This window comes from Coregonus clupeaformis, chromosome 8 (genome assembly GCF_020615455.1).
Source record: "Coregonus clupeaformis isolate EN_2021a chromosome 8, ASM2061545v1, whole genome shotgun sequence".
Taxonomy (NCBI): Eukaryota; Metazoa; Chordata; class Actinopteri; order Salmoniformes; family Salmonidae; genus Coregonus; species Coregonus clupeaformis.
In genome coordinates this window covers 55,336,575-55,357,891 of record NC_059199.1, presented here as the reverse complement: position 1 = coordinate 55,357,891, position 21,317 = coordinate 55,336,575, and the positions used below count along the sequence as shown (strand labels likewise).

The following is a 21,317-nucleotide window of genomic DNA, read 5'->3' as shown; positions in this document are numbered from 1 at the left end:
GTCCCCCTCTCTTCCTCCCATTCTGCTGATCTAGACATTTGGCTAAGGCAAACTCTAACCAGGGCTGGAGTCACACACACACACACACGGTAATGTATACAATTTACATCTGTGCTAAATACATGATGTAAATAGCTACTCTACATGTACACTTAATCCATCTCTAGATACAGGTACATACATACATACATACATGCATACATAGAAAGCAGCACTAGCACACCTACATACAGTATGTATCCTTGACAACCTGTTTATTCCATGTAAATGTATTGTAGAATAGAACAACATCAAAAGTGACGTCAAACTCATGTAACCCCGCACACAATCCCAAAGCTCCCTGTGTGTGTGTGTTTGTGTTGCCGTTGACTGTTTTATGACAACAGCACCAAACAGGTGAGGCTTGGTCAGGCACCTTGTCAGTCGGCTGGTAGGTACATTGTTGTCATATTACAACAGCATGCAGGTTGATATAATAATCCATTCCCTTTATGTTTCCCTCCATTTCAGTAGACCCAAGTCATTGAGTTGAGCTGTGCTCACATTACTGTGTGGGTCTGTTTGGTTAGTAATGTCCCTTTCTATTACTGACTCGTTCGACGATCATCATACATATATTAAAACATGCAGGAGAATAGAAGACATAGCTGTGTCCCGACAACATAAAATCTAAACAAACAAAGAGATGTGTCCCAACAACAAGAATACAAACAAAATCGGTAACACTTTATTCAAACTCTACGTCGTAACACTCAATGACAAGAAATCTTATGACATTTATTATGATACCGTATGACGTATAGTTCAAATAATGTGCTACCAAACAATCACTGCATTTCTACACGTTGATGACAATGGACATTAGAACTAGATTGATCCATGGGCAGCAATAGCAGCTTATTAATCCCTTATAATATGACAGTTATTTCCCCCCTAAAACACTACAACACAACAACATTAACAGTCCAGACATACACATTTCCCTTTATAAAAACACAAAAAACACTGAGCGCAAAACCGGTTGATATGATGTCATAATGAACGTGAAACTGGGTGTGATGACATCATTTCAACCAGTTTTGCTCACTGGGAAATAAAAACAAAACGCTGTGCAATTCAATCAAAAAAGTATTTAGGAGTGATGCAGTCTCTTCACATTGATTTGATTCGTCCATTAACTTCAAGCACCGGTGTCTGTCATTGACTGATTTTGACCTGATCTCTGACACCGGGATTCCATTTTATGTGACGATGACCATAGAACTTAGAATGATTCGAATGATTCTATGGGTGATGGGCCTTCTGATAGTGTTGTCCATAGAGTTATATAATACATAGATCTGCATAGCTCTAGATTGTGCTGATAATGGCAGCCATCTTGGTCAGGGTTCTATATGTGATTCTAAGGTGACGTCAGAGTGATGTCATATCCTGTACCTCCAGCAGCATAGCATCCTGTTCTGTCCTCAGCTGGTCCCGAGTCTGTAGGTGAACCACCAGCTCTGTGCTCAAGTCTGATGGGTGAGACACAGAGACATACACAAACAAAATGTAAGATAAAAAATGTAAGATCAAATGCAGAGTTGTACAGATCATTTGACAAAGGTGAAATAAAGGTAAAACAATAAGGTTGGTATAACTTATAAATGAAAAAGGTGAAATATAAAGTAGCCTACACCAGTGGTTCCCAACCTGGAGTCCTTAGGGGGGCGCCAGAGTTCACAGGGGGGGCGCGTGATCTAATTTGCTTTGAGGTCAAACATGCATAAAATGTTCCACTATAATTTAATTGTAAATTTAATACATTTTAAAATGTTATTAAAAATCATATGTTTGCAATGCCAAGGCCAATCTAAAAAATAATAATAATGGCAGAGAAATGTAAAAGCGGTAGTGTACGACAATGACTCGCGCTCAATCAGTTTCAGCTAGCAGCTCGTTTTTCCTGCAGTCAGAGCATCACTATTTTATGAATAAAACAACATGTCTAAGAAACGTAAAAGTGCTGATGACTCATCATAAAAAAGAAAGTAAGGCTATATCTCGAGAGTTATCTTAACTTCGGTTTTATTGAAGGACAGGACAGGACAGGACTCGGCCAGAATGTGTCATTTGTGGCGAGAAGCTAGCTAATGACAGCATAAATCCAAGCAAAATGCAACGACACCAGGAAACAAAACACCAGGAGACTATTGGTGAAGGTCAGGATTATTTTGAGAGGAAGAAGCAGTTGGCACTATCAAAAAGATCCACAGACATCAGAAAAGCATTTGAAAGAGCAGGCAGTGATTTACACAGAGCTACGGAGGGGTCATTTGAGTGTTCACTATTAATTGCAAGGCTAAAACGCCGCACAATATTGGAGAGCAGCTAATCAAACCCGCCTGCCTGAAAATTGTAGAGAGGCTGTGTGGCCCACAGGTGGTGGATAAAGTGAGAACCATCCCACCCTCTGACAACACTGTCAAAGACAGAATTGATCAAATGGCTGGAGGTTGTCAAAACCAGCTGCACAAGAAGCTTAGGAATGTTCCCTTTGCCATTCAGTTGGATGAAACAACAACAGTGTCAGACAAATCGGTGCTCATCGTTTATGTGCAATATATTGGGGGGGCTCCAAGGGGCTCCAAGGAAAAAAGGTTGGGAACCACTGGCCTACACTACCTGTCAAAAGTTTTAGAACACCTACTCATCCAAGGGTTTTTCTTTATTTTTTACTATTTTCCACATTGTAGAATAATAGTGAAGACTTCAAAACTATGAAATAACACATATGGAATCATGTAGTAACCAAAAAAGTGTTAAACAACTCAAAACATATTTTATATTTTATATTCTTCAAATAGCCACCCTTTGCCTTGATGACAGCTTTGCACACTCTTGGCATTCTCTCAACCAGCTTCATGAGGTAGTCACCTGGAATGCATTTCAATTAACAGGTGTGCCATGTTAAAAGTTAATTTGTGGAATTTCTTTCCTTCTTAATGCGTTTGAGCCAATCAGTTGTGTTGTGACAAGGTAGGGGGGTATACAGAAGATAGCCCTATTTGGTAAAAGACCAAGTCCATATTATGGCAAGAACAGCTCAAATAAGCAAAGAGAAACAACAGTCCATCATTACTTTAAGACATGAAGGTCAGTCAATACAGACAATTTTTGAACTTGAACATTTCTTCAAGTGCAGTCGCAAAAACCATCAAGCGCTATGATGAAACTGGCTCTCATGAGGCACGCCACAGGAATGGAAGACCCAGAGTTACCTCTGCTGCAGAGGATAAGTTAATTAGAGTTACCAGCCTCAGAAATTGCAGCCCAAATAAATGCTTCACAGAGTTCAAGTAACAGACACATCTCAAAATCAACTGTTCAGAGGAGACTGTGTGAATCAGGCCTTCGTGGTCAAATTGCTGCAAAGAAACCACTACTAAAGGACACTAATAATAATAAGAGACTTGCTTGGGCTAAGAAACACGAGCAATGGACATTAGAGCGGTGGAAATGTGTCATTTGGTCTGGAGTCCAAATTGGAGATTTTTGGTTCCAACCACTGTGTCTTTGTGAGACGCGGTGTGGGTGAACGGATGATCTCCGCATGTGTATTTCCCACCGTAAAGCATGGAGGAGGAGGTGTTATGGTGTGGGGGTGTTTTGGTGGTGACACTGTCTGTGATTTAGGCTTAGTGGGACTATCATTTGTTTTTCAACAGGACAATAACCCAACACACCTCCAGGCTGTGTAAGGGCTATTTTACCAAGAAGGAAAGTGATGGAGTGCTGCATCAGATGACCTGGCCTCTACAATCCCCCGACCTCAACCAAATTGAGATGGTTTGGGATGAGTTGGACCGCAGAGTGAAGGAAAAGCAGCCAACAAGTGCTCAGCATATGTGGGAAGTCCTTCAAGACTGTTGGAAAAGCATTCCTGGTGAAGCTGGTTGAGAGAATACCAAGAGTGTGCAAAGCTGTCATCAAGGCAAAGGGTGGCTATTTGAAGAATCTCAATCTCAAATATAAAATATAAAAAATAACACTTTTTTGGTTAAACCCTTGAATGAGTAGGTGTTCTAAAACTTTTGACCGATAGTGTATATCTAAACTATAAACTGAGTGTACAAAACATTAGGAATACCTTCCTAATATTAAGTTGCACCCCCTTTTGCTCTCAGAACAGCCTCAATTCGTCGGGGCATGGACTATACAAGGTGTCGAAAGCATTCCAAGGTGGCCCATGTTGCCTCCAATGCTTCCCACAGTTGTGTCAAGTTGGATGTCCTTTGGGTGGTGGACCATTCTTCATACACATGGGAAACTGTTTAGCGTGAAAAACCCTGCAGCGTTGCAGTTGTTGACACACTCAAACCAGTGCGCCTGACACCTACTACCATACCCCGTTCAAAGGCACTTAAATATTTTGTTTTGCCCATTCACCCTCTGAATGGCACACATACACAATCTATGTCTCAGTTGTCTCAAGGCTTAAAAATCCTTCTTTAACCTGTCTCCTCCCCTTCATCTACACTGATTGAGGTGGATTTAACAGGTGACATCAATAAGGGATCATAGCTTTCACCTGGAAAGAGCAATGTTTTATACACTCAGTGTAAATATGCAATATATCCAGTGTAGTATCTGAGTGACCACTCACCTTGTATAGCCTTGTTGAGCGAGTTTTGATGGGCGTTGAGCTCTTTGAGACTGAAGGCTTGCAGGTCACTACGGTCCAGTCTTCTATTCTTCAACAGCGGATTACAACAAGCTGGGCTCTGAGACACAGGGGACAGAGTGAAGAACAGAATATAAGATAACTGAGGATAACACCTAATAACAAAACACTGTGGACCTCGAGGACAGTACTCCTTCCTAGCCACTCCTGTAGATATGATTGCGTTGTATCAGACGGCAAGGAGAAGCAAGTGCCTATCCTATACATTCAGAACTACAGGAGTGCAGAGGGGGTAGGGGCTAGGAGTTGATTTGGGATTCAGGTCCCTCCCTCCCTCACCTCCTGTTTCTGCTCGGTCCTCAGCTTGTTTCTGAGTGCGCTCAGTGCAGCCTTGAAGCCTGATGATTTGCTCTTGGCTGCAGGGGGGGCAGGGAACTGGGGCTGCTGGCGCACCTGCACACTGGGACCGTTCTTACCAGCCATTTTGGAATTCTTGAAAGGACAGAAACAAAACGAAATGGCTTTATGATTGAGATCTGGAATACAACAAAACAAGTGTCTTTGACAATTATATGATACAGTGAGGGAAATAAGTATTTGATCCCCTGCTGATTTTGTACGTTTGCCCACTGACGAAGACATGATCAGTCTATAATTTTAATGGTAAGTTTATTTGAACAGTGAGAGACAGAATAACAACAAAAAAATCCAGAAAAACGCATGTCAAAAATGTTAGGAATTGATTTGCATTTTAATGAGGGAAATAACTATTTGACCCCTCTGCAAAAAATGACTTAGTACTTGGTGGCAAAACCCTTGTTGGCAATCACAGAGGTCAGACGTTTCTTGTAGTTGGCCACCAGGTTTGCACACATCTCAGGAGGGATTTTGTTCCACTCCTCTTTGCAGATCTTCTCCAAGTCATTAAGGTTTTGAGGCTGACGTTTGGCAACTCGAACCTTCAGCTCCCTCCACAGATTTTCTATGGTATTATGGTCTGGAGACTGGCTAGGCCACTCCAGGACCTTAATGTGCTTCTTCTTGAGCCACTCCTTTGTTGCCTTGGCCGTGTGTTTTGGGTCATTGTCATGCTGGAATACCCATCCACGACCCATTTTCAATGCCCTGGCTGAGGGAAGGAGGTTCTCACCCAAGATTTGATGGTACATTGCCCCGCCCATCGTCCCGTTGATGCGGTGAAGTTGTCCCGTCCCCTTAGCAGAAAAACACCCCCAAAGCACAATGTTTCCACCTCCATGTTTGACGGTGGGGATGGTGTTCTTGGGGTCATAGGCAGCATTCCTCCTCCTCCAAACACGGCGAGTTGAGTTGATGCCAAAGAGCTCCATTTTGGTCTCATCTGACCACAACACTTTCACCCAGTTCTCCTCTGAATCATTCAGATGTTCATTGGCAAACTTCAGACAGCCCTGAATATGTGCTTTCTTTAGCAGGGGGACCTTGTGGGCGCTGCAGGATTTCAGTCCTTCACGTCGTAGTGTGTTACTAATTGTTTTCTTGGTGACTATGGTCCCAGCTGCCTTGAGATCATTGACAAGATCCTTCCGTGTAGTTCTGGGCTGATTCCTCACCGTTCTCATGATCATTGCAACTCCACGAGGTGAGATCTTGCATGGAGCCCCAGGCCGAGGGAGATTGACAGTTATTTTGTGTTTCTTCCATTTGCGAATAATCGCACCAACTGTTGTCACCTTCTCACCAAGCTGCTTGGCGATGGTCTTGTAGCCCATTCCAGCCTTGTGTAGGTCTACAATCTTGTCCCTGACATCCTTGGAGAGCTATTTGGTCTTGGCCATGGTGGAGAGTTTGGAATCTGATTGATTGATTGCTTCTGTGGACAGGTGTCTTTTATACAGGTAACAAACTGAGATTAGGAGCACTCCCTTTAAGAGTGTGCTCCTAATCTCAGCTCGTTACCTGTATAAAAGACACCTGGGAGCCAGAAATCTTTCTGATTGAGAGGGGGTCAAATACTTATTTCCTTCATTAAAATGCAAATCAATTTATAAAATTTTTGACATGCGTTTTTCTGGATTATTTAGTTGTTATTCTGTCTCTCACTGTTCAAATAAACCTACCATTAAAATTATAGACTGGTCATTTCTTTGTCAGTGGGCAAACGTACAAAATCAGCAGGGGATCAAATATTTGTTTCCCTCACTGTATATCCCTCTTTGTTTCATAATAATAATAATATGCCATTTAGCAGACGCTTTTATCCAAAGCGACTTACAGTCATGCGTGCATAAATTTTTTTGTTTTTGTGTATGGGTGGTCCCGGGGATCGAACCCACTACCTTGGCGTTACAAGCGCCGTGCTCTACCAGCTGAGCTACAGAGGACCACTCTTTTTTGTACGTCCTACAGAGGACCAGTTTCCATTTTGATTCATAAGAGCTGTAGCACTCTATCTATGACCAGCCTTACCTTTTGAGTGTGTGTGTGCTTACCTTCACGCTAACTTTTTTGCCAGTATCCTCCTCCTCTTCTTCGCTTCCACTGTCATTGATGAAGCACAGCTGGAGGTTCATCTGATTCGAAAGACTGAGGAGGACAAAACATTTTTTGGTTAGTAAGTAGTAAAATGACCCTGCCATTGATACGCATGATTACCACTCCCCCAGGGAGCTAGCTTTCTTGGAGCTAGCTTTCTTGTAGCTAGCGTTCTTGGATTCTTTCTGGGATTATTGACCACAAGTTTGTGAGTTCGCTTCTTGCCTCGGACCTTATGCTTCTCCCTCGATTTCATTACACTGGTGCCAGAAGTGGAATTTGTTCATGATTCTATCTGTCTGGGTACTATACTATTACTACATAATTAATAACACAATCACAACATAATGTTACGTAGACGACACCATGTTTCGTACCGAGAGGTTAGGGCTGTCACGCGGCTATTGCAGTCCTCCTCTCCTCCATCCTCCCAGCTCTCCTTATTCTTCCCTTGCTCCCTGTCTCCTGGCCGGTTCATGGACAGCGTCTTCCCTCTCTCTCTCTCCTCCGGCCGGCTCGCTGACAATTTCTTCCCTCGTTCCAGGACACTGGAAGACTGGAGATTAATCAGATATAGGTAGCACAAGTTATACAGAGCAAGTTATGGAGAGTATCTCCTGTGTGTACGTTTTTTTTTTTTTTTTATGAGCTGCCCTATTGGCCAGGTCTCCCTTGTAAAAGAGGTCTTCTGAACTCAATGGGACTTCCTGGATAAAAAAAGGTTAAAATGATAATGAATTTAAAAAAAAGTTACTATTGTATATTGTTTAGCAGTGCTGTGTAGTCTCAACACAAAACTAGCCACTGAATAGAGCAGCTGACTGACATTGCATTCATGGACACATTTCATGTTTGTTTGTACAACACTGTTTCCCTGACAGATGCACACTTCCCTCCCATAAATAGACAAATGTGTCACCTGTCTACATCCATAAGTAACAGACAGCATTCAACTATGACCCTTTACATTCGTTCTTTCTTATCACTCCTCTCCCCTTCCCCCGCTCCTCATCTACCTCTCCTCATCCCCCTCTCCTCTCCACTACTTGTCCAAAAACACCTGTTCACAGCACTCAACTGTGACCTCTGACCTTTATTTTCTTCTCTCTCTTTTCCTCTTCTTGTTTCTCCAGCTCTGCGATGCGCAGGCTCAGCGCCTCCCAATGCATTATGGGTAGGCCCAGGTCATCCTCTCCGTACGACCCCTCCTGCCACACCAACGCCGCTCCCTCCGCATCTTCATCATCCTCATCCTCATCATCTTCCTCTTCAGCCTCGTCGCTCTGTTTCTCCTCTTCCTCCGTCTCGTCGCTCTCTTTCTCCTCTCCCCGCTCCCTCTCTCTCTCCTTCTCTCCCTCCATCTCTTGTGTCAGTAGGAGAGAGTGCCAGGGTGGGTAGACTTCACTCCGCTCTGGGGAGGAGGGGTTGTCTACTGGTATAAGATAAAGATTACATAGTTGTGTATTAATACTTAATAAACACGTTATAAAGAACTATAGTAACCTACTGGTTACTAAAGCTGTTATAACAACTATATTACACTACTTGGTGGTAGGCAGTGCTTAATTTGTAAATCGGGAGATGCCGAAACAAAAAGCAAGCGTGAGAGGGGGGTGACCTGGGGAGCTCTGAGGTGCCTTTATAATAAAGCATTGCCTGCATATCATCGCATTTGCGTAGTGGCATAGAGTAGTAGAGTAGAGGCACTTACAGAAGTTGCACACATGGGGAACATTTTAGAAGCCTAGGGTCCAGGAAAGATGTGGCCTTTTATAAACGCATTTCATGCTATTCTAAATCATTTGACATGACTGAAGACTTTGGCATAATTTTGTTTAATTCCGCACAAATGATCGAAATGACAGGCTACTTTGACACTGACAAACTGAGAATCTGAGATCAATCAAAATGACCTTAAATCCATCAATCACATAGGCCTAGGTGTGTGGAGACTAGGTGTGTGGAGACACATATCGTAGGCTACAATATGAGGATGAAATTATAGTCCTAAAAATGCTATCCAGTTTCACTGACTCACCCAATGATGCGCAGCTCACTCGCCGGTGATGGCCAATGCGTTCGTGCCAAAAGCCTACAGTGCATTCGGAAAGTATTCAGACCCATTGACTTTTTCCACATTTTGTTACGTTACAGCCTTTTTCTAAAATTGATTGAATTATTTTTTTCCCTCAGCAATCTACACACAATACCCCATAATGACAAAGTGAAAACAGGTTTTTTGACATTTTTGCAAGTTTATTAAAAATAAAAAACTGAAATGCCTTATTTACATTAGTATTCAGACCCTTAGCTATGAGATTCGAAATTGAGGTCAGGTACATCCTGTTTCCATTGACCATCCTTGAAATGTTTATACAACTTCATTGGAGTCCACCTGTGGTAAATTCAATTGATTGGACATGATTTGGAAAGGCACACACCTGTCTATATAAGGTCCCACAGTTGACAGTGCATGTCAGAGAAAAAACCAAGCCATGAGGTCGAAGGAATTGTCCGTAGAGCTCTGAGACAGGATTGTGTCGAGGCACAGATCTAGGGAAGGGTACCAAGAAATGTCTGTAGCGTTGAAGGTCCCCAAGAACACAGTGGCCTCCATCATTCTTAAATGGAAGAAGTTTGGAAACACCAAGACTCTTCCTAGAGCTGGTCGCCCGGCCAAACTGAGCAATCAGGGGAGAAGGGCCTTAGTCAGGGAGGTGACCAAGAACCCGATGGTCACTCTGACAGAGCTCCAGAGTTCCTCTGTGGAGATGGGAGAAACTTCCAGAAGGACAACCATCTGGAGGAAACCTGCCACCATCCCTACGGTGAAGAATGGTGGTGGCAGCATCATGCTGTGGGGATGTTTTTCAGTGGCAGGGACTGGCAGACTAGTCAGGATTGAGGGAAAGATTAATTAAGCAAAGTACAGAGAGATCCTTGATGAAAACCTGCTCCAGAGCGCTTAGGTGAAGGTTCACCTTCCAACAGGACAATGCCCTAAGAACACAGCCAAGACAACGCAGGAGTGGTTTCAAGACAAGTCTCTGAATGTCCTTGAGTGGCCCAGCCAGAGCCCGGACTTAAACCCGATCTAACATCTCTGGAGAGACCTGAGAATATTTGTGCAGCAACGCTCCCCATCCAACCTGACAGAGCTTGAGAGGATCTGCAGAGAAGAATGGGAGAAACTCCCCAAATACAGGTGTGCCAAGCTTGTAGCTTCATACCCAAGAAGACTCGAGGTTGTAATTGCTGCCAAAGTTGCTTCAAAGTACTGAGTAAAGGGTCTGAATACTTACGTAAATGTCATATTTCCGTTTTTTATTTTATATACATTTGCAAAAAAATCTAAAAACCAGTTTTTGCTTTGTCATTATGGGGTATTGTGTGTAGACTAATGAGGGGAAAAAATGATTTAATACATTTTAGAGTCAGACTGTAACGTAACAAAATATGGAAACAGTCAAGGTGTCTGAATACTTTCCGACTGCACTGTATATCTCACTCTTGTTATACTTTGTAAAACAATATTTGGAAGTTGATCAAACATTTTGTTAGCCTAGAGCAGACAGATTAGAGTCTTCTCTTTTCAGCAGGAGCCATTTGGTTTCCAACCTGTGTTTTCCCGCGATTGTATTTGAAAATTGCGAAAGGCCTGTTTTGTCTGCATGCTGTTCACTGACAGATTTGCCGCGCGTTCCCGACTGTAGGCTATGTCTTGTTATTGGGCTACACACAATCCACAGCTAGGCAATTGTTAAAAAGTCGCTATTGACCTATGTGGCTGAATTATGGGCATTTTCATGGTGTAGTAGTCTATTCTGAATTATTTCATTATTTTCATTGAACATACAGCAGTTATTCTATAACTTTGGCAAATGTATTTTAATTTATCAGGGGCAGTGGTGGAAAAAGTCCCCAATTGTCGTACTTTAGTAAAAGTAAAAGATACCTTAATAGAAAATGACTAAAGTAAAGGTGAAAGTCACCCTACCCTGTAAAATACTACTTGAGTAAAAGTCTAAAAGTATTTGGTTTTAAATATACTTAAGTATCAAAAGTAAATGTAATGCTAAAATATACTTAAGTATCAAAAGTAAAAGTATAAATCATTTCAAATTGCTTATATTAAGCAAACCAGACAGCACGATCTTCTTGTTTTTTTAAATGTACAGATAGCCATTTACAAATTAAGCATGTGGGTTTAGTGAGTCCGCCAGATCAGAGGCAGTAGGGATGACCAGGGATGTTCTCTTGATAAGTGTGTGAATGGACCATTTTCCTGTCCTGCTAAGCATTCAAAATGTAACGAGTACTTTTGGGTGTCAGGGAAAATGTATTGAGTAAAAAGTACATTATTTTCTTTAGGAATGTAGTGAAGTAAAAGTAAAAATTGTCAAAAATATAAATAGTAAAGAACAGATACTGCAAAAAACTACTTAAGTGGTACTTTACGCCACTGATCAGGGGTGCTGCAGCTCCTCCAGAACTCTTCACGCGGCTATGATTCTATAAATAAATAAACGATGAAGTGCAACGCTGGAGAGATACAGTGAGGGAAAAAAGTATTTGATCCCCTGCTGATTTTGTACGTTTGCCCACTGACAAAGAAATGATCCGTCTATAATTTTAATGGTAGGTTTATTTGAACAGTGAGAGACAGAATAACAACAAAAAAATCCAGAAAAACACATGTCAACAATGTTATAAATTGATTTGCATTTTAATTAGGGAAATAAGTATTTGACCCCCTCTCAATCAGAAAGATTTCTGGCTCCCAGGTGTCTTTTATACAGGTAACGAGCTGAGATTAGGAGCACACTCTTAAAGGGAGTGCTCCTAATCTCAGCTTGTTACCTGTATAAAAGACACCTGTCCACAGAAGCAATCAATCAATCAGATTCCAAACTCTCCACCATGGCCAAGACCAAAGAGCTCTCCAAGGATGTCAGGGACAAGATTGTAGACCTACACAAGGCTGGAATGGGCTACAAGACCATCGCCAAGCAGCTTGGTGACAAGGTGACAACAGTTGGTGCGATTATTCGGAAATGGAAGAAACACAAAATAACTGTCAATCTCCCTCGGCCTGGGGCTCCATGCAAGATCTCACCTCGTGGAGTTGCAATGATTTACATTTACATTTACATTTTAGTCATTTAGCAGACGCTCTTATCCAGAGCGACTTACAGTTAGCGCATACATTATTTTATCGAACCCACAACCCTGGCGTTGCAAACGCCATGCTCTACCAACTGAGCTACACCCCCTGCCGGCCATTCCCTCCCCTACCCTGGACGACGCTAGGCCAATTGTGCGCCGCCCCATGGGTCTCCCGGTCGCGGCCGGCTACGACAGAGCCTGGATTCGAACCAGGATCTCTAGTGGCACAGCTAGCACTGCGATGCAGTGCCTTAGACCACTGCGCCACTCGATGAGAACGGTGAGGAATCAGCCCAGAACTACACCGGAGGATCATGTCAATGATCTCAAGGCAGTTGGGACCATAGTCACCAAGAAAACAATTGGTAACACACTACGCCGTGAAGGACTGAAATCCTGCAGCGCCTGCAATATATACAGGCCCGTCTGAAGTTTGCCAATGAACATCTGAATGATTCAGAGGAGAACTGGGTGAAAGTGTTGTGGTCAGATGAGACCAAAATCGAGCTCTTTGGCATCAACTCAATTCGCCGTGTTTGGAGGAGGAGGAATGCTGCCTATGACCCCAAGAACACCATCCCCACCGTCAAACATGGAGGTGGAAACATTATGCTTTGGGGTTGTTTTTCTGCTAAAGGGACAGGACAACTTCACCGCATCAAAGGGATGATGGACGGTGCCATGTACCATCAAATCTTGAGTGAGAACCTCCTTCCCTCAGCCAGGGCATTGAAAATGGGTCGTGGATGGGTATTCCAGCATGACAATGACCCAAAACACACGGCCAAGGCAACAAAGGAGTGGCTCAAGAAGAAGCACATTAAGGTCCTGGAGTGGCCTAGCCAGTCTCCAGACCTTAATCCCATAGAAAATCTGTGGAGGGAGCTGAAGGTTCGAGTTGCCAAACGTCAGGCTCGAAACCTTAATGACTTGGAGAAGATCTGCAAAGAGGACTGGGACAAAATCCCTCCTGAGATGTGTGCAAACCTGGTGGCCAACTACAAGAAACGTCTGACCTCTGTGATTGCCAACAAGGGTTTTGCCACCAAGAACTGTCATGTTTTGCAGAGGGGTCAAATACTTATTTCCCTCATTAAAATGCAAATCAATTTATAACATTTTTGACATGCGTTTTTCTGGATTTTTTTGTTGTTATTCTGTCTCTCACTGTTCAAATAAACCTACCATTAAAATTATAGACTGATCATGTCTTTGTCAGTGGGCAAACGTACAAAATCAGCAGGGGATCAAATACTTTTTTCCCCTCACTGTAGATGAGCGTTACCGAAGAGGCAACTCGAATGAACTTTGATCGCTTTTACTTGAATTGTTATATTGCAAAAAGTTACACTTATTTTTCATGCCACAAGAGGTACCGGATCCGGCCAAATAGGTTCCGGAAAGAAACAGTCCAAAACGGAGGTGATCCTGTTACGGCAGGATCCGGCTCATATTAAACACTTGCAGGCCTACGACTTCAAAATGATATGCAGGGAGAACATTTTACTTTAAAGAATCTATCAACATTATTCAAAGGATGATATTTTAGGACGACTTGAAGTTAGAGTTCAACAGAGAGGAGAGAGTTTCAGCAAGTTAATATTTTGGTTAAATGGTAAGGAAACACATGGAATGCCTGGAAACAGAATATAGAGCGTTTCAACTTTATAATGTACCAGTGTAAGTACAGCATAAGTTACCAGTGGGTCTATCTATGTGGCTATCCAAACTGCACTCTGAAATGTGTATAGATCAACACAGACTGCAGAATATAATTGAATAAGAAATAGAAAAGAAAGAATGTTACGTAAATGCTTTTAAGGAAAAGTGTTTAAGACTGAAGTAGCCTATAGTGACAGTAGCCTATAGAGTGATTATAGGCCCAAGTGGTAGCCTAGAGAAGAAGGGAAGTCAAATAAACACATGACACGTGTCGATAGATTTAGCATATTGTTTAGTTAGTCAGTGGTCGATCGTGTAACCCAATAGCTATTTGGAATCGCTTACCAATTTCCCCGGGCAGTAGAAGTCACCGTTTCTTGCGCTGAAAAACCGGGGGAGAGGATTCTTGTGTCCACATAACTTTCTCTCTCTCTTCCTTGAGCGAAAACTCTTCCTAGTTTCCCTTTATTCTCCTTCCTTTTCCCCCTCCTTCCTGAGTTTCCACACTTTTTTTCATTCCCCGGTTCCTTTATCTCAACTTCTCGCGCACTCTAACCGGAGTAGGGTGTTGAACAGCAAGACTATGGGAAGCGTGCGGCTTTGATTTAATAATTTGTTACAACCAGTGGCAAATGTACTTTAGTACCGTTAGCCTACTGTTATAGCGGGTTAGTATCCGAGCATCTCCAAGAAATCCACGAATTCTTGCGCCAAAACAATCGAAACAAAAGCGTAAACCTTCAAGAATTTCACGGCTTTTCAGTAGGGACACAAAGAGAGGAGGGGTGGAGAGAGACGGGCTGAATTAGTAACGAAAATTGCCAGGTGTCATATTTCACCGTTTTCTAATAAACTACTGAAATTCAAATGGTAGAAGAAAGTAGGATTTGATTTTGTAAATTTTAATTATGATTGATAGGGAGATGATTACTAAGAGAATACAATTAATGATGTTAGTAAACTTAATTTAGGCTATGTTCCCCCTTGTCGTGTTAGTAGTATTTGGGACTAGTATTCTGCCAGCAGCACAAACAATAACGTCACTTTGTATGGTAATGAGTAATCCTTAAAAATAAAAGCCCGCATTTCTAAACCTTGCAATGTGGCTAACTCATTCAAAAGATGTTACATTTGAATCAATGTCCATTTGTATTGTGCTTATAAGCAAATACAATAAATAATTTATGGAAACAATTACAAATGTGCTTCTAAAAACATTTCAAGACCACTATCAAAAAATACAATGTTGAGACTGGTATGTTCACAATATTGGGCTGTAGAGAAAAAACTATTCTATGTGCAGAGGTAAAACTGGGGCTGGGAATACTCTGTAAGGTCTGTAGAATCTATATGGGGTTATTTATTGGGGGACTGCAGTCTAAATACCCAGCAGCACTCTACTCCACCCATTCAATTGGTCCCAATGCAATACACTGTAGGCTTATAAAAGACATATTGATTTATAGAGAAAAAACCGATTCTATATGCCAAAGTAAAAGTGGGGTTGGGATTACTCAGTAGGGTCTGTAGAATCTATGTATGGTGTTATTTCATAGGGGACTGTGGTCTAAATACCCAGCAGCACTTTCTACTCCACCCATTCCATTGGCCACAATGCAATATACTGCATTTGAAACACTGAAGACATTTTGGGCTGTAGATGAAATATTGGTCTGAAATTAGTAAAGATGAACCCTATCAACAACCCTCAGTATTTCAACTACTTAATATAAACAGTGCAGGTTAAACCACATTAATTTACTACTGTCACCAATTTCATAAAATGAGTCAGTTAATTCATGGTCTAACACACTATGATACATTCATTCATTTCAGTCCCCACTTTTCATAAAATGTTTTGGCTTAGAAATTCATGATCTGACACACTCTATGATACATTCATTCATTTCATTTCCATTAAATGTGTCAGTTAAAAATTCATGCTGGTGTGTTCTGGTGGCATGAACCTACATAACCAGTTAATACAATGGGAAGCCCATCCACAGTTGATGGCCCATCAGCATGCAATTAAGTATAGGAAGCGCCTTGTTTTCGTTTTATTTGTATTTTTATGTATGCTAAGCAGCCTGTGAGAATGTCTGTGAGAGGTTTGCTTTGTGCATGCAGGAACAGGCATGTATGCCTTTTTACAGAATTTAAGAAGAATAAACCAATATCACGATATGCCTTTCTTATATCGATATCAAACAATACTGATATCATATCTAATTATCAATATTGGTGCCCAGCACTACATTAAATGAATAACACATTTATATTTAAATATAATTTCATTATTAAGCATATAGATTAATTTAATCAATCTGCTGTATCCTTCAAGCTTAAAACCTTAACTTCTTTCAACTAAGTAATTTCCTCTCTGATAAGTCATGTAAAACATCGTCTCGCTTGCCATTGTGAAAAAGTGTATTCACATTGCCCTTTAATAAGACTGCTTTAGAGAACAAGCACTCATAAACACCACAACTGCTACCGTCTGACTGTTTTCTAAAATGGGGACACTGATGAGAAAATTCATAGCTTAGTGTCATATCCACCACAACCCCATACATTGCCAGATACTGTAGTGCCAGGTATTTCTGAATTGGAAGTAGTGTATCATTTAATTCTATTTCATACTAAAATCCATCATCTTAAGATTGAATGTAATGCAATTACTACTACGAACTTTATGTTGTATATCTATGGCTATAACTGTCCAATGTGACTTTAAGTTCACAGGCACTATCACATGCTCAAAACCCACCACTTATGAGTCGTTCTAGGCAAATTTGGCATAACCTCTTTGCACTCAAAAAACAGACTGTAATTGCTGACTCGTAAAAGATGCAGGGATATGATTGAATGTGCTGATGGATATCTAGACCACATCCCCATGACATAGCACCATTCTACAGATCCTACTGAGTAATCCCAACCCCACTTTTACTTTAGCACATTGAATATTTGTTTCTCTATAAGCCGATATGTAATCTATTGACCTACTGTGTAGCTGTAGCAGAAAGTGATATTAGTTATTTAGACCTCAGTCAACCATGAAATAACACCATATACACTACCGTTCAAAAGTTTGGGGTCACTTAGACATTTCCTTGTTTTCGAAAAGAAAATCAATTTTTTTGTCCATTAAAATAACATCAAATTGATCAGAAATACAATGTAGACATTGTTAATGTTGTAAATGGCTATTGTAGATGGAAACGGCTGATTTTTAATGGAATATCTACATAGGCGTACAGAGGTCCATTATCAGTAACCATCAGTCCTGTGTTCCAATGTCACGTTGTGTTTGCTAATCCAAGTTTATCATTTTAAAAGGCGAATTGATCATTAGAAAACCCTTTTGCAATTATGTTAGCACAGCTGAAAACTTGAGACTAGTTGAGTATCTGGAGCATCAGCAATTGTGGGTTCGATTACAGGCTCAAATGAAAAAATATAATAATGTATGCACTCACTAACTGTAAGTCGCTCTGGATAAGAGCGTCTGCTAAATGACTAAAATGTAAAATGTAAATGGGGCTATAGAGGGGGCGGAGTAAAAAGCCAGCAACAGGCTGTGCGACACAATCCCACTAAAAAAACAACATATTTGGTTAGTAGAGACCATACTGAGTATTTCCCATCCCACTCTAGCTGAGCCAGGTGGAAAAGTTATCTCTACAGCCCAAATTTCTCAACATACCAGTGTCAACATATTTTTTTGTCATTATTGGTCTTCCCAAAAAAATCTTAACCATATGTTTTATTTGTTTTCATAAATTACTTATTGCCTTTTCTTGTTGACACAATAAAAGTGACCACTTATTAAAATAACATTTATTTTCAATGAGTTATCCACATTGCAATGTTTTGAAATGCAGGCATTTATTTTTGAAGGTTTCCTCATTACCATTCAAACTTGATGTCATCATTTGTGCTGCTTGCAGAATACTAATCAAGAAGTCACGCCAGAAAGTCCTACGAGTTGATAATATATGGAAGAGGGACTCCACAACACATTCAGAAAAAAATATTGCAAGCTACAATGGCCTAGGCCTACTGTAGCCACAAAATAGTTCGACATTTTAGGTAGGCTATTTACTGTAGGCCTATTAACAATTAAATGCATTGTGAAAGTTTGCCTCCATGGAGTTCAGCGCAGACTCAAGTTTTTGAAATGAACCTCCGACTCCTTAGTGTCCTATGCGTCGATACTTCAAAAATGTAAATTCTTAATCCCTTACCATGTACCCATGTGTGTCCCCCTGTTGTTGCATACCTTTCTTTGTTTGCTGAAAAACCATACTTTTTGATAAAACGTTAATCATTGCTTTTGCTCTAAGATGGCAACTCAGCAAATGCCCCTGTGCCAATTGAATCTCAACATGGAATCAGTCGGTGGTTGTATTTGATTAACGTTTTTTTCAAAAGTATCCCACTGGGCACAGTCCGTTCAACGTCTAGTTTTGATTTACATTCGGTTGAGTTGCCAACTAACGTGAATTCAACATGAAATCAACAACAAATGTCACCATGTCATTCAATTTAGGTTAAAAGCTGGGTGAAAGAAAGTTGAAATGCCCTTAGGTTGATTACTTTTTGCAAATCCAATCAGTTTTCCACGTTGATTCAACGTGATCGCTTAGATTTATTTGGTTGAAATGACCTGGAAACAACATTGATTCAACCAGTTTTTGCCATTTGGGATGGATTTCAGAAAACAAGGGATTAGCTAGCGACAAAATCTAATTAGCGTAATAATAATAAAAAAACATCTAAATCTGCCTGTTATATGCCGCGTTCACGTGCTAGTCAAAACTCTGAAATTTCAGGTCCTCCTGAGTGTCACAGCGATCTAAGGCACTGCATTGCAGTGCTTGAGGCATCACAACAGCCCCGGGTTCGATCACAGCCAACCGTGACCAGGAGACCCATGAGGCGGGTTAGGGGAGGGTTTGGCTGGCCGGGATTTCCTTGTCCCATTGTGCTCTAGCGACTCCTTGTGGTGGGCCGTGTGCCTGCATGCTGACTTCGGTCGCCAGTTGGAAGGTGTTTCCTCTGACACATTGGTGCGGCTGGCTTCCGGGTTAAGCGAGCAGTGTGTCAATAAGCAGTGTGGCTTGGCAGGGTCGTGTTTTGGAGGATGCATGGCTCTCGACCTTTGCCTCTCCCGAGTCCGTAGGGTAGTTGCAGCGATGGGACAAGACTGTAACTACCACTTGGGGAGAAAAAGGGGTAGAAGTACCAAAAATAAACTCTGAAATTTCCGACATGCTAACTGGTATGTGGCACGTGTATAACTACAACCAGTTAGGAAATGTTTCCTAGTTCCGACTAGCACGTGAACACGGCATAAACCAGAGATATCTGTTTTTTTGCATGGGCTGCATCTCAATCTACTGCATCTGTCAATATCGGCCTTCTGCATCTGCGGTGGAATGTGGCAGAGCTACAGCAGTGTTTGTCAGACCAGGAGACATCTCGAAAATCGGACTTCTAACGAAAACGTCTGTACAGTCAGAACGGTTTGGGCTACACACTAATATGACCCATATATGGAAAGATGAGACTCACAAACAAGATGGTGTTCTGTGTTGTTGTTTTTTTTAGAAAAATGAATGAAAGTGAATAGGGTATTTCTACGTCAAAGGTATACGGGGAGTTTCTTATATCTCTCAGATATAGGACAGACACTTCAAAACATACTTCCTTTAGATTTATTTTTGGACTATCTGTTTTTCCATATATGAATCTGTTATTCAAAGCGTTTCTATGGGCATATAGCAGTAATGCCAAATTCAATGTTTCATCAAATCAATTTGTAGATCTGTCCGCTAATACAGGACTAGTAAAGCCCCAGTGAACTACTTTTTTGAGAGAAAAAAACAAATCACTAAAAATAATTAATTGCCTGTGCTACAGACTGCTATATCGGTCAGTAATACAGTACTAGCAAAGGCCCAGTGCACGCAAAAAAACAACAACCTTAAAAAAATTATTCATATATCTTTTTACGTTCTGATATTTCAGAGGGTGCTGCAGCACCCTCAACACCTCTACTTCCTGTGGCTATGCTAGTGGATATGATTTACGATGATTGGTGTGTCTCTGTGTGTGTGCTTGCTTCCCCTATTTACTCACCGACACATTGCACGACAGGAACACACCCAGTGCTGCCCAGTTATAAGCCTAAAGATATGGGCAATTCCCGAAGTCATACTCCATTCTGTGTGCTTACACTCCACTCTTGTGGCCAAACCAATACACTACAACCTCCTTTGACATTTACTTGTTATTTTATTCCCCCCATAAATTATCCTCTGTAAATTATGAATAATTCAATATTATAGTTAATATAATATACATATAATATGATATGACTCTGTATGACAGGTAAGAGGGAAAGAGAGATAAAGAGAGAGAGGAGAGAGAGAGTGAAAGTAAGGAAAGGGAGAGAGAGAGAGAGAGAAAAGAGAGAGAGGGAGAGAGAGTGAAAGGAGAGAGAGAGAGAAGAGAGAAAGAGAGAAAAGAGACATAGAGAGAGTGAGTATTACGAATTCCTTGCATCTCACAACCCTTTCAAGTTGCACACTCCACTCTCCATCCCCCAGAAACGAAGCCTGAGATCTTAGGCCAGGGGTACCATAAACCGGCCTCTCAATCTCTCTCTGACTTGTCTGAAATTGCCCAAATTAGTTGCTGGGGCAGTTGCTAGGGCAGGTCACACACTTTTCTGTCTCCTTCAAGCAGTGGCAGAGAGAGCTGCAAGCTACTAAACCTCTGCCCTGCCCATCACATCTGGATTCATATCTCTGGACTGGGATGGTGTGTATGGAAGCATTTTGATGCTGAAACTCAATTGGAAATGCAAATGGGAAAATCATAAATCAATAGCATGTTTGCAAATCCTTTTCCTTAATAGGTATGCATTTTTTGTGACAAAATTCTAATTGAAATAGCAAAGTGTGTTTGATATTTCATTTCCATGATACTATCCAGTACAATGCTGACATTTAAAAATATAATGTAAATGCTTAAGAACAAATCACTCCTGGTCCGTGTACTTTTTGATTTCTGAGTCAAAACGGAGAATGGAAAAAAGGAAAACTGCATTTTATTTATTTTTTCAGAATTTGAAAAACGACTTATTTTCTCATTTATTGGACATGGAATAACGGAAAACAAATAACAACAAAATGTATTCTATTTGTTTATTTTCGTTTTTTGTTTTGTTCATACCCGGAAGTACACGCCCCCTCATAGAATATTCACAGGACTAAGGAGTGTGTTTACAGCCTAGGTTGCCAGC

The 21,317-nt window shown here is 41.2% G+C and overlaps 1 protein-coding gene across 2 annotated transcripts; it reads right to left on the bottom strand.

Moving 5' to 3' along the window:
* Nucleotides 1-228: 228 nt before the first annotated feature.
* si:dkey-6n21.12 (schwannomin-interacting protein 1) lies at nucleotides 229-14,817 on the bottom strand. 2 transcript variants are annotated; one of them, XM_041882678.2, is made up of 7 exons: nucleotides 14,351-14,817; nucleotides 8,269-8,609; nucleotides 7,555-7,733; nucleotides 7,135-7,228; nucleotides 5,003-5,155; nucleotides 4,646-4,763; nucleotides 229-1,514 (listed from the first exon to the last, which is right to left on the bottom strand). In XM_041882678.2, exons 2-7 carry the CDS (start codon nucleotides 8,536-8,538, stop codon nucleotides 1,414-1,416), a joined length of 915 nt encoding a protein of 304 aa, XP_041738612.1. In that variant the 5' UTR covers nucleotides 8,539-8,609; nucleotides 14,351-14,817; the 3' UTR covers nucleotides 229-1,413. The 2 variants fall into 2 exon arrangements, with proteins under 2 accessions (XP_041738612.1, XP_041738613.1); XM_041882679.2 differs by having other exon boundaries at nucleotides 8,269-8,606.
* Nucleotides 14,818-21,317: the final 6,500 nt, after the last annotated feature.

Bases quoted from the DNA above. Each gene is read 5' to 3' on its own strand.
- si:dkey-6n21.12 (XM_041882678.2), bottom strand. From the start codon at position 8,538: ATGGAGGGAGAGAAGGAGAGAGAGAGGGAGCGGGGAGAGGAGAAAGAG. The intron at 5,156-7,134 runs GTAAGCACACAC...TGTCCTTTCAAG, and splicing joins GCAAAAAAGTTAGCGTGAAG to AATTCCAAAATGGCTGGTAA. The intron at 1,515-4,645 runs GTGAGTGGTCAC...CTCACCCATCAG, and splicing joins GCTCAACAAGGCTATACAAG to ACTTGAGCACAGAGCTGGTG.